The 16,846-nt window shown below is 30.5% G+C and overlaps 1 protein-coding gene across 5 annotated transcripts in view; it reads left to right on the top strand.

The window, feature by feature from the left end:
- Positions 1–16,846, top strand: part of LOC122849567 (acetylcholinesterase) — a 274,697-nt gene that overhangs the window by 118,718 nt on the left and 139,133 nt on the right. For all 5 annotated transcript variants that reach the window (XM_044148342.1, XM_044148350.1, XM_044148335.1 and 2 more), the window contains one exon: positions 6,048–6,200. In XM_044148342.1, the coding sequence (XP_044004277.1) occupies positions 6,048–6,200 (153 nt within the window). The remainder of the gene's footprint in view (positions 1–6,047; positions 6,201–16,846) is intronic.

Below are 16,846 nucleotides of genomic sequence, written 5' to 3'. Positions count from 1 at the left end.
GTTGTGCTAGTAATATATTGGGCAGTGAACTTTTGTATTTATCCGGAATACACATTAGAGAAAAATAAATTGCTCCTTGTTTCGCAAATCCTCTCCGAGAGCTTAGAACATCATTAATTTCAAAGTCATCAAAATAAAACTGTAAAGGAAAAACAATTTTACCATCAAACCTTGACTTTATGCTTTTCCAGACACTTCCACTCATTAGAGATATAATGCTCGTGCTTTTTTCACAATTTTCCAAGTGCAAAGTTATTTCATTATACAATCCAAGGACAGATATATATTGCATCAGAATCTCTTTTATATAGAAACACTTTCTGATTTTGCATCTTGAACCCCTAAATTTTTTACTCCATTTTCTTTTTTAGAATCAAGACGAGAACCTATATTTACTGTTTTCGAGGGGATAAAAACTGTATTCTCTTTTAACTGCTTTGTAACTTTGTAATCACTTTCATATTTGCGAAAAATTGAATCTACTGCAGCAGACACACAGCTGACTTGGTGATAACAGTCACAGAATGGTTCTAGTCCTTCTGAAGTGAAATCGAATATGCACTTAAATAACGTTTGAATTGCCTTCACAGTGCTAAGTGCATGAGAACGACATTGTTTTTCATTGCTGTACAAACTAGCAACAAATTTTTCACCTTCCTTACTTATAACTTCATAGTTTATATCAGGAAGTGATTTATTAAATCTTTTTTTTGGTGACTCCATCAATAAGCTTGAGTTATTTTCTGAGCTGTTTTGTTCTAGAGATACTTCTGGAAGTATTTGTGATGCCAATGGTACCGATATTTCTGATGTCGCATGTTTTGCACTTAAATGATTAATAAGCCGTTTAGGTGTAGTAAATTTTTCTATGCAGATTCCACATGGCCAACCAAATATGAAAACCTTGTTTTTGTGTTTTTCATTTATGTGAGTAGTCAAGTCATTCAAATCGAAGCTGTTTTGACATACAGGACATAAATAAGCCATCTTTCAAAAATATTATAAGCTTTGTTTTGAAACCAGATAAAACCTGCAATATACCCAAGTTTTTGTGGAAATACTTTATTAGTTTTTGAGTATATTCTGTACAAAATTTTAATTAGCCCTGAAACAATTAAAAGAAAAAAAATCAAAGTATGATCATGAAAATAATTTAAAAGTAAAGTTAGTGGCCGTGTCACAAATAATTTTTTTTTTAATTGTAAAAAAAAAAATAATAAGAAGGCCATGACTATTACTTCTTCAGATATTTTTTATAACAAAATAAGTCGTTGATTTTAAATATTTGAAAATATAAACAATTCACTCGAAAACACGACGTTGTTATGGGTAAAAAATTAAAAAAAAAAAAAAATACAATCATTTGTAGAATTAAAAAATACATATTTTCCTTCAAATAAATTTTTTGTTATGATTATTAATGAACAAGTTAAAAATTAAAATACGTTGCGCATACCCCGCGCCTATCCCTACTCCTGAATTTTTTTTTACATGCATATATGTATGTGTATGCAGCCGCATGTGTTAGTTATTTATCATTGATGGTATAGCAGAATTTGTTTCTTTTTCCATTTATTCAAAGCGTACATATATAGTATATATACACGTTTAAATTTTTATATTCCAGAAAATTAGTATTCAATTATTATTTATTATTTATTATGGTATTCACGGTCAATTTAAAGTAGACAAATTACAAATATAATTTATTATTAATTAAAACAAAATAAGTGAAATAAAAACAAAACATGAATTTACAATTAATGTCGCCAAAAAGCCTCAATTTTTAAATACCTGTCTATTCATCATACCATTAATAATCAAAAGACAAAAATTGAGGCTTTTTGGCGACATAAATTGTAAATTTATGTTTTGTTTTTATTATATTTGGTTTTTCAATACTCTTTACAATCTTGGGTTGTATTTTTTTATTAAGTAGTGTATCAACAAAAGTTTTTTTCATATTGGGTAAGGTTTTTTTCACATTTCACCCGGATTTCGTCTATTGCAAATTTGAAATTGAAAAAATCACACATTTGTATTCCTACACCACTGGGACTATGTACATAATTTTTTAATATTTTATTGGAATCTTCATAAATGAAACTACTATGTGTCCAAAGTTAGCCTGCATTCATCACACTCATTGGTAAATGTGATAAAAGATGGACATTAAAACTGATATGTTTTTAGCCGTATAGTTTTTCAACGTCAACTATAAATTTATTTAAACACATCTAAGAGTATTTGATATTTCATGGCATAATGGATTCTTTAAATAATATAGAAACTCCATCAACCAGCAAAGCCCAATGATCAACGAATTTTTGAGGGAATTTTCTAGGATATTTCAATGATATATATCTTAGAATTGGAAGGCTGTAACAAAAAAGAAACATAACCCATTCATGTGCAGTGGGTCCAGTCGAAAGTTGTCTGAGTTTGCTCAATTGTGGGTAAACTTTATAAAAAAATCATAGGTATAGATAAGAGGGTGGGAAATTGAGTGGGATAGAGGAAAAATCGCGGAAAAATTTTCAAAGGGGGGAAAAAAATAAAAAGTTTTTCTATTTTGAATAGCGGGTAGAATATAGGGTTTACGGAAAATTTGTAAAAGAGAAAGTTGTAGAAAAAAAAATTAGCTAAATTTCATTGTAGGTCATTTTCGAGGTTTATAGAAGGGTTAAGATCATATAAGGGTTTTAAAAATTTTTTGGGTGCGTTCGATTGGAAATCAGGGGGAAATAAATGACGTAGGGATGAGGGACTCGGTCTCTGTTTTGTTCTGTCATTCGTTGCAGTTCGTCGTACTAGTTTGCGGGCTCAAATAAAATAATAATAACTAAAATATAAAATAAAATAAAATAAAATTGAGAGATATTTTAATTTCCAGATTTTTTAATTTACAACATATTTTATTGTTTAAATAATATATTGTTTAAAGTATTATTAATTGTAACTAAAAAAATTGATGAATATTAAAATTATTTTCAAAAAAAATTGACAATAAAATAAAAAAAAAAATGTTTTTTTTTTTTTGTTCAAACAATTAAATTATAAATATATAAATTGATAAAATAATAAAGAGATAAGATTTTTTTTTTTTAATTTAACAACAATTTGATTTAACAGCGAAAATATTAAATATAATACGGTTTTCTTTTTTTCTCCGAGTTTGAGGGACTGTGGGCGGAAAAAAAGGGTTGAATCGCGGAAATGACCTAAAAGTAAATGATCCAAATAAAAAAAGGGAGTAACAGCCTATCATGAATTTTTTTTACAACAATTATTTCTAAAGTTATTAATTTTTAAAGTTTTTAAAAGCGAGTTACACAGCAATGGGTACATCATTGGTAATAGCTCTTTTTCCATTAGATATTTTGTTAAAAAGCAATTACAAAGGTGGAAAAAAAAAAATTAATAATAATATTGAGAGGAAATCAGCTTTAGATAAAAAAACGATGGATGCAATCACCACACTCCCATGATAACCCATGCCAATTGCGTATCAACCACAGATTGATGGACTTGTATTTTGCAGGTAGATGATTCCATGTATTTGGTAACTTGAATAAAAAACAATGTGTTTCGTTGTTTTAAATATTAATTTCAGCAAACTCTTTTAAAACAAATGCGTTGTTAGGTTGCTTGAAACCTTGTATATCTACAATCAATTCCATATTTTTTTGTCAACTTTTTTGTCACAAACGCGTTCAATGGACTGATAGGTTTTTAATTTGAAAAATCGTTTTGTAGAAACACATACATGAATATAATAATTTATACCACTCATGCATTGTAAACTTACGCGCCGTAACGGTGAGGTAAAATACAATTTACCAAAGTTAGTTTGGGAGAAGAGGACACGGCATCAAATATTTTTAAGAGGGAGTAGAGGAAAACATATTTCCTTGGCTGAAAACTAACTAACTAATTGGTTGAGTTGACTTTGAACTGACGTTTATAGAACCGTAAACGAAACACGTCAAGAGTAAACGAAACACTTCAGGAATAATCAAAACACTCGAGTAGTAAACGAAAAATGCCTGTTTTTTGCCTCTAGTTCAGTGTTAAGTCTGGATTCCAACGACGTAGTATCACACACATACACATATGATATAAGATAAAAAAAACACATACACTTAATTTTAGTCATCCAAGATTGTCCAAGATGACAGAATCAGATTTATCTACGTCAATTGACAATTGTATTTTGAATGATACACCTAATAATGGATATTTGTGTGTCAAGATATGTAAAAAGAATATTTGTTAATAATAATATTTAATATTACAATATTTTCTTGATATTTTTTCAATTTTCTTTTTTTGTTCAATATTTCTAACCTAAAAATGTGGAATATTTGTGACAAGCTGTTTGTGTTCTTGAAGTTTTGTTTTTTTTTAATGATATTTATCATTACTTGTTATTGATTTTCAATTTTAATTTAATTTAATTAAATTTTTGAAGTAAAACTTCTTTACGTAGGGTAGCGACAAAATTCGAAGCCCCACTAGCGTTACGCGCTCTCGTATACTCTCTGGTATACGCTTGGTCACAAGCTCAGTCACAAGCGGTTAGAGAAGGGAGAATTACATAGAGAGCGTAGGGAAGCTAGCAAACATACAACATGTACTACATATAACGTACGAACTCGGAGCGTCAGCTGCTATGTGTGTATGCGTGTGCGACTTTTTTTAATTCAAATATTATTAAACAGTATAACTGATTATTGATCATATTCAAAATATTAATATTGATAATATTATCAATATTATATCGTAATTAATATTATTATGTATAAAATTATTGTTATTATTATTATTCATACTATAAATATATATAAATGATGATAATTATAACAACAATATTTTCGATAATATTGTCAATTATTCACAATAGTATTGATATTAATAATAATATCTATAATAATAATATTTTGAATATAAATACTTATAATTACCAATATTTATATATGAATGTTATTGTCAATATTATTATTATAATTATTAATATCACTGATATTATTATAAATCAATAATAATATTATTATTATTAATAATTGTTATTAATATGGTTGATACCATTGTTATTGTTACTAATATGATATTGATAATATTATTATCGATGATATTTTTGAAATTATTATTTTATTTATACTATGGTTATATATGAATCATATTATTATAAATAATAATAATTCCAATAATATTATGAGATTAACAATAATATCGATAGTATCAATTATATCGTCGCATTAAAGGATGAAGAGCGTGAGTGCCAAAACCGTCGTTTTAAAGAAAAAAGGGCGTAAGTGCAAATTTATAAATTTTCGGGTTTTTCATTTAATTTTAATACTAATGGGCGTAACAACCTTTGATAAAGGATAAAAGGCGTACGTCCAAGGATTTATGCCTTTTTTCCGTTATCAAAATAATTTTTGATAAAAGATGAAAGGCGTATTTTCAATTTTATATGAAATTTATTTAATAGCAGGATTTTTTAAATTATTGATTGTTTACTGATAATTATAAATAATTTATTATTAATAAGAAAAACATCAAAATAACTACAAATCTTCACCTTTTATTAAAAATTATTTTTAAAATGGACAAAAGGGGTAAGTCCCTGAACATACGCTCTTTTTTTTTTTCTTCAAGCCTTAAAATTAAAAAAAAATTCCTAAAAATGGCACTTTCGCCCTTCTTCCATTAATGTGACGATATAAATAATAAAATTTATAATAATAATATTCGAAATATGAATACTAATAATTATTATTAAGTAATAATATTTATACTTGAATATTATTATTATTATTATTATTCTTATTATTATTATTCAGCGTGACATGCAACTACTTCGAAAGAAGTTTCCCTTTCCCCGCGCGTACTCGCAACACGCTAATTTTTATTTATTTATTCATTATTACTCTTACTTAAGAGATGATTAATTATAGGATGATTTTAAACCAGCCTTGTTTTCCTACTGTCAAGATAATTTGACTGATTAATATTCTGTTCTTCTCGTTTTTTTGTTTGTTTAGTATACTGATTGGGAACAGCCAAAAAACGGATTTGCATACCAAAAAGCAGTTGCTGATGCAGTTGGTGATTACTTCTTTATCTGCCCGTCAACATTATTTGCTCAACTTTTTGCTGATCGAGGAATGAAAGTCTATTACTACTTTTTCACGCAGGTAGAAAACAATAACAATTTTTAAGAATCAGGAGAAAAATTGCCACACCCCAAAGCAAAGTGAAGGCCAAGTTAGAACTAAACAATAATCGTTCTGTCGGTAACATTTTTTTTGTTTATCGGGTCGACTAAAAATTGCCTTGCTGTTTAACAAAATTTGTTATACTTCTAATAAAAATGATTATGATAAAATAGACATCAGTTATTGTATATGAATTAACAATTTTTATTATTCCACATAACAAAAATTCTCAAACCATTGAAATTTTTTTTAGAATTCAAAAATAAACTTCTCAGATAAAGAAAGTAATAAATTGATTAAATATTTATACGCGGAAACTTTAATGAAAAACACGATGCTCCGATTGATATTTATATTTATTACTATTAATTCACTTCCTTTCATTCGTTAACAAAAATAGTTTTTTTATTTACAAAGTTTTCGATTTAGAATCTAAATTCTTCTGATACACGTAGTTCATAAGTGGTACTACAACCGTACGAATCACATACTTAAAGAAGTTGAAAGACATATAAAAAAGAAATATTGATGCATCGATAATATTCGAAGATTAGGGTAAAATATCGTTTGCAAAATAACAAATAAAAACATGCCGGTTATGTTTGTGATTTTTATGACACTTACTTTATTATTGAAGTCGAAAGTACCGATAATGTCCCGTTGTTTAATTTTTGATTTTTTGGGCTTCAATGAAAGCCTGAATAATTATCTATTTTTAAGAATTTTTTCAAAATTCTAATGCGTTGTTTTTTTTAGATAATTGATGTCAAAGTTGACAACTTTAACACACTCGGATAGGGATGGAACACACATTTAAGCTTGTAGTTGAAAAAATTGTTGTTTAATATTGCTGTTTTTTTTAATATTTTATAGTACTTTTCAATACGAATATTCTAAGCCTATATAGATTCTTTTTCTCCGTGGATTTTAAAAGATATTCAAGTTTTAATTATTAAATTTTCTATCATTAGCGGTCGTTCTCTCTCTCTTTTGTTCGTCGTGCTGTCTCATGTTTCTTGGCTATGGTAGTATGTGTGTGCCTATCCAGATAGAATACAGATACACATACTACCAAGAACCTGTCAGTATGTATAGTGAATATATTTTGGACAGAGGGGCACTGTAAATATTTTTTATAAGCATATGTAGATGCGCACCCTCTCGGGCCCAAACTTTGTTCGACGATGAGATGTACTTTCGACCTTAATGTAATATGAGAAACCGATATATATAATTCGAGGTTTCTCAACAGAACAAAAAAATTCTTAAAGAAAGGAATCGAGTCGATTTTATCATTGTAATTTACGTGATGTAAAAATGTTCTGAAACATTGATATATTCTGAGGCATATGTCCTAATCATATACTTATGGAAACGTAAATATTGATTTTGAGCATAATCAGTTTCTATTATTATATGATATGATTTCATATATTCAAGCTTTTTAATATTGCAACCGAAACACATCTCAGTGGGATAGATTGTTCGAAGCAAAATGAATTTTTAGAGTTTTGACCTGTGGACATTAGGCTTGCATTTGAAACAGCAACACTATTTCCAGCTTAAAAGTCATCTTCTTGTTGAACTTTACATAATCAAATTAAACTCATAAGGACAATGCCAAGTAATATGGTTGTACCGTAGAATGAAGTATGTAGGGTAAAGATTCGAATTCTGAACAGAGTTATTATGGTTATAAATTAGTAATTATAAATAAACGTATTATTTAAGAGATTTGGTGCGCTCTTCACAACTCTAAATGCTGAATAAAGGAAGAGCTATTGATTAATTAATTGATTTTTTATTGTTTAAAGTTCAAATAAAATATTGAAAGTGTTTATACCGTATGTTACAGTTGTAATTAATTGTTGATATGTATCTTATTGTGATGTAAGTACTCGTGTAGGAATCACCAAGACTCACAACACGGCCATGAATTGACCCATCAATGGCACCCAATGATTGGTAGCCAGGCACTCGTTATTCATTCTTGGTAAAAGACTAAACCATCATTGTATTCATAGTTCTGGTCTATGACTAAGCCTTAGCTGACTCTGAGATGGCCAACGATTGGACCAAGCCCTGACTAACCCGAGTAGAAACTTGTTCAGGATAGCCTGAACACTGATCCAGGCCTGATCAGGATATCGTAAGGCTATCCCTATTCAAGTAACTCTATCACATCCTGATCAAGCCTGGATCAGGCACCTACATCTTTTCCTTAATAGGGATAGCCTGATCCAGTCCGGATCAGGACTTGATCAAGATAAAAGTATTAAATTTATTTAATTTTTAAATAATTTCATCTTGATCAAGTCCTGATCCGGACTGGATCAGGCTACCCCTATTAAAGATAGAGTAGGAATGGCCTGATCAGGATAGCATCAGGCTATCTGTATTTTATCCTTAATAGAGTAGCCTGATCCATTCTGGATCAAATCTTGATCAAGAAAAAATTATTGAATTTATTTTTTTTTCAAATAATTTTTTCTTGATCAAGATTTGATCCAGAATGGATCAGGCTACTCTATTAAGGATAGAGTAAGGCTAGCTGGATCCAAAATGGATATAGAAAAAAGTATCAAATTTTGCGTCTTTGAATTTTACAAATTGCTTGATCAGGATAGCATCAGGCTATCTGTATTTTATCCTTAATAGAGTAGCCTGATCCATTCTGGATCAAATCTTGATCAAGAAAAAATTATTGAATTTATTTTTTTTTCAAATAATTTTTTCTTGATCAAGATTTGATCCAGAATGGATCAGGCTACTCTATTAAGGATAGAGTAAGGCTAGCTGGATCCAAAATGGATAAAGAAAAAAGTATCAAATTTGCGTCTTTGAATTTTACAAATTGCCTGATCAGGATAGCATCAGGCTATCTGTATTTTATCCTTAATAGAGTAGCCTGATCCATTCTGGATCAAATCTTGATCAAGAAAAAATTATTGAATTTATTTTTTTTTTCAAATAATTTTTTCTTGATCCACTCTTGTTCCAGAATGGATCAGGCTATCCCTATTAAGGATAAAATAGAGATGGCTTGATGCTATCCTGACCAGGCGATTTGTAGAACCTATGAGGACAAAAAGTTAGTACGAATTATCGAATGCCTCAATGGCTGAGCGTGTCAAGTACTAGCGTTGTAATCCCGTGTCGAAGGGTTCGAACCCCGGTCGTAGCAATAATTAGTTAGGTAAATTATCAATTAGGTCAGTTTGTAATAATAAAGTTTATCTGTATTCTGTTAGGCGTTAGATTAAATTAGAATAAATCATGTATCCTGATCCAGTTTTGATCCGGAATCTGGATCCATTATGGATCATGTATCTTTACCACAGCCTGATCAGGTATCCTGATCCATTCTGGATCCGAACCTTACGAAAAAGCGTTACATCCTGATCAGGTTCGGATCCAGTATCTGGATCCATTATGGATCATGTATCTTTACTACAGCCTGATCCGGTATCCTGATCCATTCTGGATCCAAACCTTACGAAAAAGCGTTACATCCTGATCAGGTTCGGATCCAGTATCTGGATCCAGATTGGATTTGAAATCAGGCAAGCCTGATCAGGGCTTGATCCGAACCTGACCTGAATTTCTACTCGGGAATCCTCAGATCGCCGATGATTGACAACAAAGCATGGGCCAAGCCTGGCTGATTCTTAAATGGCCATTGCTTGGTTGCCAAAGGGTTTCATTGGGCAATTCTTGGATGATACAGTAATGGCCATGGCTTGGCTGCCAATTATCAGTCAAGCCTTTGGATCCTTAACTGGCAAACGCATGGTGGATATCACTGCCCAAGCTTCGGTTGACTCTCGGACGGTCAAGAGTTAGTCTTTTGTTGAATTCATTAAAATCAGAAACTTATTCATAAGTTTCGTTATAGCCACCGTGGCCGAGTGGTAATGCTTCAGGTTGTGAGACAGAACGCCCGAGTTCAAGTCCAGGTCTAATCAAATATCAGTATTGTTTTTTCATAATTTCTTCAAACAATTAATAATAGTTTGTTTAATAAAAGCCGGATTTTAAATAATAAATAAATATATTTTTTTATCACTTTTTAATATAATTAACATCAAAATAAAAATTAATTTTTATATACAAAAGCGACTCATTTTTTCCTCTTTTATTGAACAAAAGATGTGAAATAATGAATATATGAATGAAAAAATTAGGCAGTTTTCTTACGATAGTTTGTAAATTTGATTTTGTAATTTTCAAAAAAGTGCCTAATTTTTTTATTCATATATTTATTATTTCACATCTTTTGTTTAATGAAAAAGGAAAAAATGAGTGGCTTTTGTATATAAAAATTAATTTTTATTTTGATGTTATTTCACTTCTTTTGTTCAATACGACACTATTTTGGGGAACAATTGTTATTTATTTGTTTAAAAACAAAAAAAAAATCTAACACATGCCAAACCATCCCTGTATACAAAGAACCAATTGAAGTGAAATAAAGACAGGAACGATGCCTGTATAAAAAAGGACGGAGAGATAGACGAAGAGATCAGACCGGCAATGTTGAAGAGGGAAAGAGAACGCGACGGATTGGCTCATTTTTAAGTTTGAAGAATCTTTTTTAATAAAAACTGTGACATGGCATTTACGGGATACTGTATCTATTTTATTATTCATCGGAAAAATTTGGGGGTAGTATTATTGCATAGGAAAACATCAATATTAATAAGGAAACTATTTTTACTTGAAATTTAAAATTGATATTTAATGAGTTATTGAATGAATAAAGAATCGTGACGTCACACACACGCAACCTATTTATATAATTATCCGGTAACTTCTCTCGCGCTGGGAAAAAAGAGTCGAAGACCCTGCCGGGTCTTTTGATAAATAGTAGGAAGTATTGACCAATACTTGGTAACCCTTCGGAGACTAGTGGGCCGTTCATGGTAGTCGATATTAAATTACCGTAACGCTCCAGGCTTAACGTGTGACCCCTTATAGTCCGTAAGCTGATGGCAAAAAAACTAGACTCAACCGTATACGAAACGAACTTGTCAAATGGTAGTCCTTAGGACCTAGAACACGTTGCACATACTCTCAAGCAGCTTTTTGGTCACCCGTCGACAGGTAACCCAGGTAAAAAATCGAGTATTCAGACTCTTCATAATTACATAATTTTTTGTTTGAATACTTTCAATTTTATTATATTAACTTAATTTTAAACTCTCAAGCAAATTAATTGTAGCCCTGCCGAGATATTAATTTTTGAAAATTGCAAAAAACACGATATACAAGAGACGTTATAACTGATTGGCGAGCTAGGGTATTTTTTTTAAATGTATTTTAAATATAAAAAAAAAAATCTCAAGCAAAAAAAAAATAGCTAAAAGGGTTAAAAAAATTGTTAAAAATTAAATTATAAAATTTGAATTATAGAGCAATGCGGGGGCTGAGCGGTATGGGGATTACAGAGCGGCGCGAAAATAATAGAGTGGTGGGGAGTTTGGCAGTCAGCTTGGAGTTTATATTAGAAGAGGAAAACTATAGAGAGAAAAAAGATAAAAACTTCCCACTACTCTATTTTTTCCGCGCCCCTCTGTAATCCCCATGCCGCTCAGCCCCCGCATTGCTCTACAATTCAATTTAATTTTTAATAATTTTTTTAACCCCTTTAGCTATTTTTTTTTTGCTTGAGATTTTTTTTTTTATATTTAAAATACATTAAAAAAAAATACCCTAGCTCGCCAATCAGTTATAACGTCTCTTATATATCGTGTTTTTTGCAATTTTCAAAAATTAATATCTCGGCGGGGCTACAATTAATTTGCTTGAGAGTTTAAAATTAAGTTAATATAATAAAATTAAAAGTATTTAAACAAAAAATTATGTAATTATGAGAAGTCTGAATAATCGATTTTTTGCCTGGCTTACCTATGGACGGGCGACCAAAAAACTGCTTGAAGGTATGTGCAACGTGTTCTAGGTCTCAAGGACTACCTTTTGACAAGTTTTTTTCGTATACGGTTGAGTCTAGTTTTTTTCCCATCAGCTTACCGTCTGTTAGCGTTTGCCGATTATTGGTGGAAGTTCGCCAAGCATCGGCCAATGCTTCGTCATGTTGTGTTCTCTTATACGGGTATGGTAATCGTGCATACATTTCAGGTTTCATTTATTCCCCGGGATAAAATTACTCAAAGTAGGATATTTCAACAAATTTCTACTCTCTACTGAACTAATTTTTGTCCAAATAAAACATATTTTTCAACTAAGTACACACCCATTTATGAGACTTAACAATTTTCAACAAACTTAAAAATCAGTTACTCTTCAACACTCGTTTACGTTACATCTTTAATTATAATTGATTCGCGTACAACGGGATTTCTTTATCTTTACATGATAAAAAATCGTAATGTCTGTCTCAGACAACACTTTTAGAATCAACTCAATATACAATAAAAATGAATAATTAATTATATTTTAGTGGAATAATAAAGAATATCTTGTTAGAATTCAAGCCACAGTATTTGGATTTGTCTGTGTTATTCATATCATGATAATTTACACCCTATCATCCCACATCCTTTGATAGCCCTGTATCAATTTCAACCCTGTATGAGATTTTCTACATTTATACAGCTACTTCAATCACCATCAACGTATCCAACGAATTTTTCAGTTGTATTTTTCTGATGAACAAGTTTATGATTTATTGTTTTCTTCAAGTAATGTAAAACCGTTTTTGCTGCAACCCAATGTTGCAGGTTGCAATAATTATTATCAAATTGACTTAGATAATTTACAGTAATCACTATGTCTGGCCTTGTACCAACTGCTAGGTACATCAAACTACCTATAAGTTCACCTTTAAACAATCATTACTCTTTTGTAATTATCTTCGGTTAATTGTGAATTAACTTTTATTGGTGTTAATGCTGGTTTGCAGTCTTACATATCAAATTTCTTTTACACATCATGCATATAACTTTTCTGTGATAACTTCATCTCTTCTTTTGTATCTTCAAACTGAAGCCCCAGACACATCTTGACTTACCTAACATATTTATTATTAAATTTGTTGTTCAATTTTAAAACAAATTCATGTATTGAATTTTCATTATTACCCGTGACAAGTGAATCATCAACATATGTTGCTTTAATTAATCTTCTACTTTTGTCTTATTTAAATAAACGCATAGATCAGCTTTAAGTGGCTTTATTCCAATTTGTTTTGATTCAGCATTAGTAGTGTATCTGATAGAGTTCTAGACCAGAGGGAGGTCGAAAAAAGGTAGATCGGCGAGGGGACAGGGGACTGCAACTCGGTCGGTAAAACAGAGATAGTAAAGAAATTTTTCATTTGAATTCCCAGTTGTTGATAATGCAAAGATGGTAAAGAAATTTGTTATTCCCAATTGTCATGTGTCGGTAATACAGATTTGGAAAAATTTTGTCATTTTAACGTGCGATTTCTCATGTCTCATGTCTTATGTCTCATATATCATTTGATGGTGTAAATTCCCAATTGTCATGTGTCGGTATTACAGACTTGATCGGGAAAAAATTAAATTTTGTTATTTTAACATGCGATTTATTATGTCTCATATCCTGGGGTACAGCACAAGTCTCAAGTCCCATGTCTCATGTCCTATATACATATATATTTTGAAATTGGATGTTGCTGTAACTAGGAAAAAATAAAAATGAAAATTAAAAAAATTTTTCTGTATTTTCGGATGACACATGAAACTTTCATCGCGGTCGGTAATGAAGATTCCTTCTTTACCGACTGATGGTAAAGTAGATTTGACCAAGTTTCGGGAGTCAACCAAATATGTAATAAAATTTTTTCAGAAATTTCAAAAAAAATTTTGGAAATTATCCAAAAATATTCTTTATTTTAGATCGACTCCTGAAAATTTTTCTTGTCAGCAATAAATTTACTCGAAATATTAATTTTTTATAATTATTCATTCATTTTTCAATACTATCATTGGACTGTAAGCTGACATCATCATTCAGTTTTTTTAACTTGAATATCAATTCAACATGAAATTACAAAAAAATGATTCTCGTAGAATGTATTCAAAGATAAAAAAATGGAGAGTCATCAAAAAAGTAAAGTCAACTATATTTTTATTTTTCTAAAATTATATAAATCACGTCCAACGTGAAGACAATGATTTGAACGGGGCATCGAAACATGATCCATGACGTACGGCAAGCACGCGCGGTCATTGTAGATTCATTGTCTCAATCATGCATCGCTTTTTATTTTTTGCTTACTTTGCACATTTTTATTTTTCTTTTCAAGACAAATGTATTGTTCTTTTTATTTATTAAATATATTTTATGTTGATTGCACTGTAAATTATTCATCTTTCATTAGTCAGTGGTCAGTTGATCTCGCGGCAACTACTTCCTCCTGATTATTAAAAAAAATTATATATTTAAAAATGTATTCTATCGAAAGGTGTGAGAAGCTTGTCAACATTTTGAGTGCGGGTTATTCATCTGCAAATACTATTGAAAATATTGATCGATGGATCAAATGGGGTAATGTAAATGTAAAACTATTGAATAAATTTTTGAAAAATTCAGCTGATTCAGTCGGTACAAAAAAAAGAATCCAATTAGTAGTTGTTAGACTTACAACAATAATTGAAAAGCTGCAAGTGAAAAGAGAAAAGACATTACATCATGGTGCTGGTATGAGTACTCATCATGATGAACCAACATTGCATGACAGAGTAAAATGGAATGACTTGGAGAATATTTTTAAAGGAAATATCATAACCGGAAGTGGAACAAATCTTTATCATATAGGAATTGAAAATTTTTTGAGAGATGCTCAAACTGTTGTCAGCAAAAAACTAAAAGCTTTTTTGAAAAAAAAAATTAATCTCAAGATCAATTCATGTTTACATTGTGAATATGAAGTTTTAAAAGATGATACAGAAGTGAGAGAAATCAAATCTTTTATTACAAAAAATGCTGTTATACTTCCAACAACAGACCTGGATGAGTGGTTCGATGAACATTTTTTCGATCCATTATTAAAGAAAATTGAGGAGTCAATCTTGGTATTTCTGGCTTGAGCTTGAAAAAAATTCAGAGCATTATCTTCACTGTATGCAAATATCAACCGTTGCGTGGTGGTGATTCTACGTTTGTTGAAATGCCTGATGACATCAAAAAAAAAAAGAGCAGTTTTGAATATAGAAAATAGAGATAATTTTTGTTTTTTGTGGTGTGTAACTGCAGCTTTGCATCCTGCACAAATACATACGAATCGTGTGGCATCATATCCACATTTTAGTACAATATTATCATATGATGGAATATCTTTTCCAATGAAGCTGCGAGACATACCAAAATTTGAAAAACTCAACAATTTGAAAATAAATGTTTACGCAATTGTTTCAAATAATCCGAAAAAAAGTATTATTGCTCCTATATTTTTGAGTGATAATATTTGTGACAGTCAAACGATTCATCTGTTGGCAGTCGATAAAAACGAAAATGATAAAAAAAAAAAAGTTACCAATACTAATGACAGTATTTTTGATGATGAATGTTTTTCGGCTGACGACGATGATGATGATGATGATGATGACGATGACGACAATAAAATGGAAGTTGATGACGAATATGAAAATTATGTTCAAAAGCAGAAAAAAGGAAAAAAAATTTTCCATTTTGCATTAATTAAAAACTTATCACGCTTGGTAGGCTCACAAGCCAGACAAGGTAATGGTCGTTTATACATATGTGACAGATGTCTAAATCATTTCTCGTCAGAGCTTTATTTGAACAGACATTTGGCTGACTGTAGTCAAATTAATCATGCACGGATGATTATGCCAAGAAAAGATGCCAATATACTGAAATTCAAAAATCATCGATACAGAGAACTTGTACCTTTTGTCGTCTATGCTGATTTGGAGTGTATTTTAAAACCGATTGATAATACTGACTCTGAAGAACATATTCCACATAGTGCTGCGTACTATGTTAAATGTACCTATGATAATACATTATCATTCTACAGAATGAATCGTAGTGAAAACTGTATTGAATGGTTTATTGGAGAATTGGAAAAATTAGCTCACCAGGTCAATGATGTACTTCTAAATCCAATACCAATGGAAAAATTGACTGTGCAACAGGAGCACGAATTTCAAAATGCCACAATTTGTCATATATGTGAGGAGATTTTCCTGGAGAAAGACGTAAAGCACCATGATCACGATCATTTCAGCGGATCATATCGAGGTCCAGCTCATGCTAGATGTAATATTAACTATACAAAGTCTCACAACGTACCTGTAGTCATGCACAATTTATCAGGATACGACTCACATTTTTTAATACAAGAACTTTGCAAGGCATTCGATGGTCGCATACATATACTACCAATAAATAAAGAAAAATACATTTCATTCACAAAAAAAGTGGATAATACTGTTGTAAGTTTAAGATTCATCGACTCATTTAGATTTATGTCTAGTAGTATTGATAGATTATCATCTGATTTGAGCAATGATCAAAAAATCATAACACGTAGTGAATGCAATAGTGAATACTTTGATTTATTGTGTAGAAAAGGAGTATTTCCCTATGAATATATTACTCATGGGAAAAATTAG

The sequence above is a fragment of the Aphidius gifuensis genome, linkage group LG1, assembly GCF_014905175.1.
Source record: "Aphidius gifuensis isolate YNYX2018 linkage group LG1, ASM1490517v1, whole genome shotgun sequence".
Classification (NCBI taxonomy): Eukaryota; Metazoa; Arthropoda; class Insecta; order Hymenoptera; family Braconidae; genus Aphidius; species Aphidius gifuensis.
The sequence above is the reverse complement of the archived record's forward strand: the minus strand, read 5'-3'. Positions and strand labels throughout refer to the sequence as shown.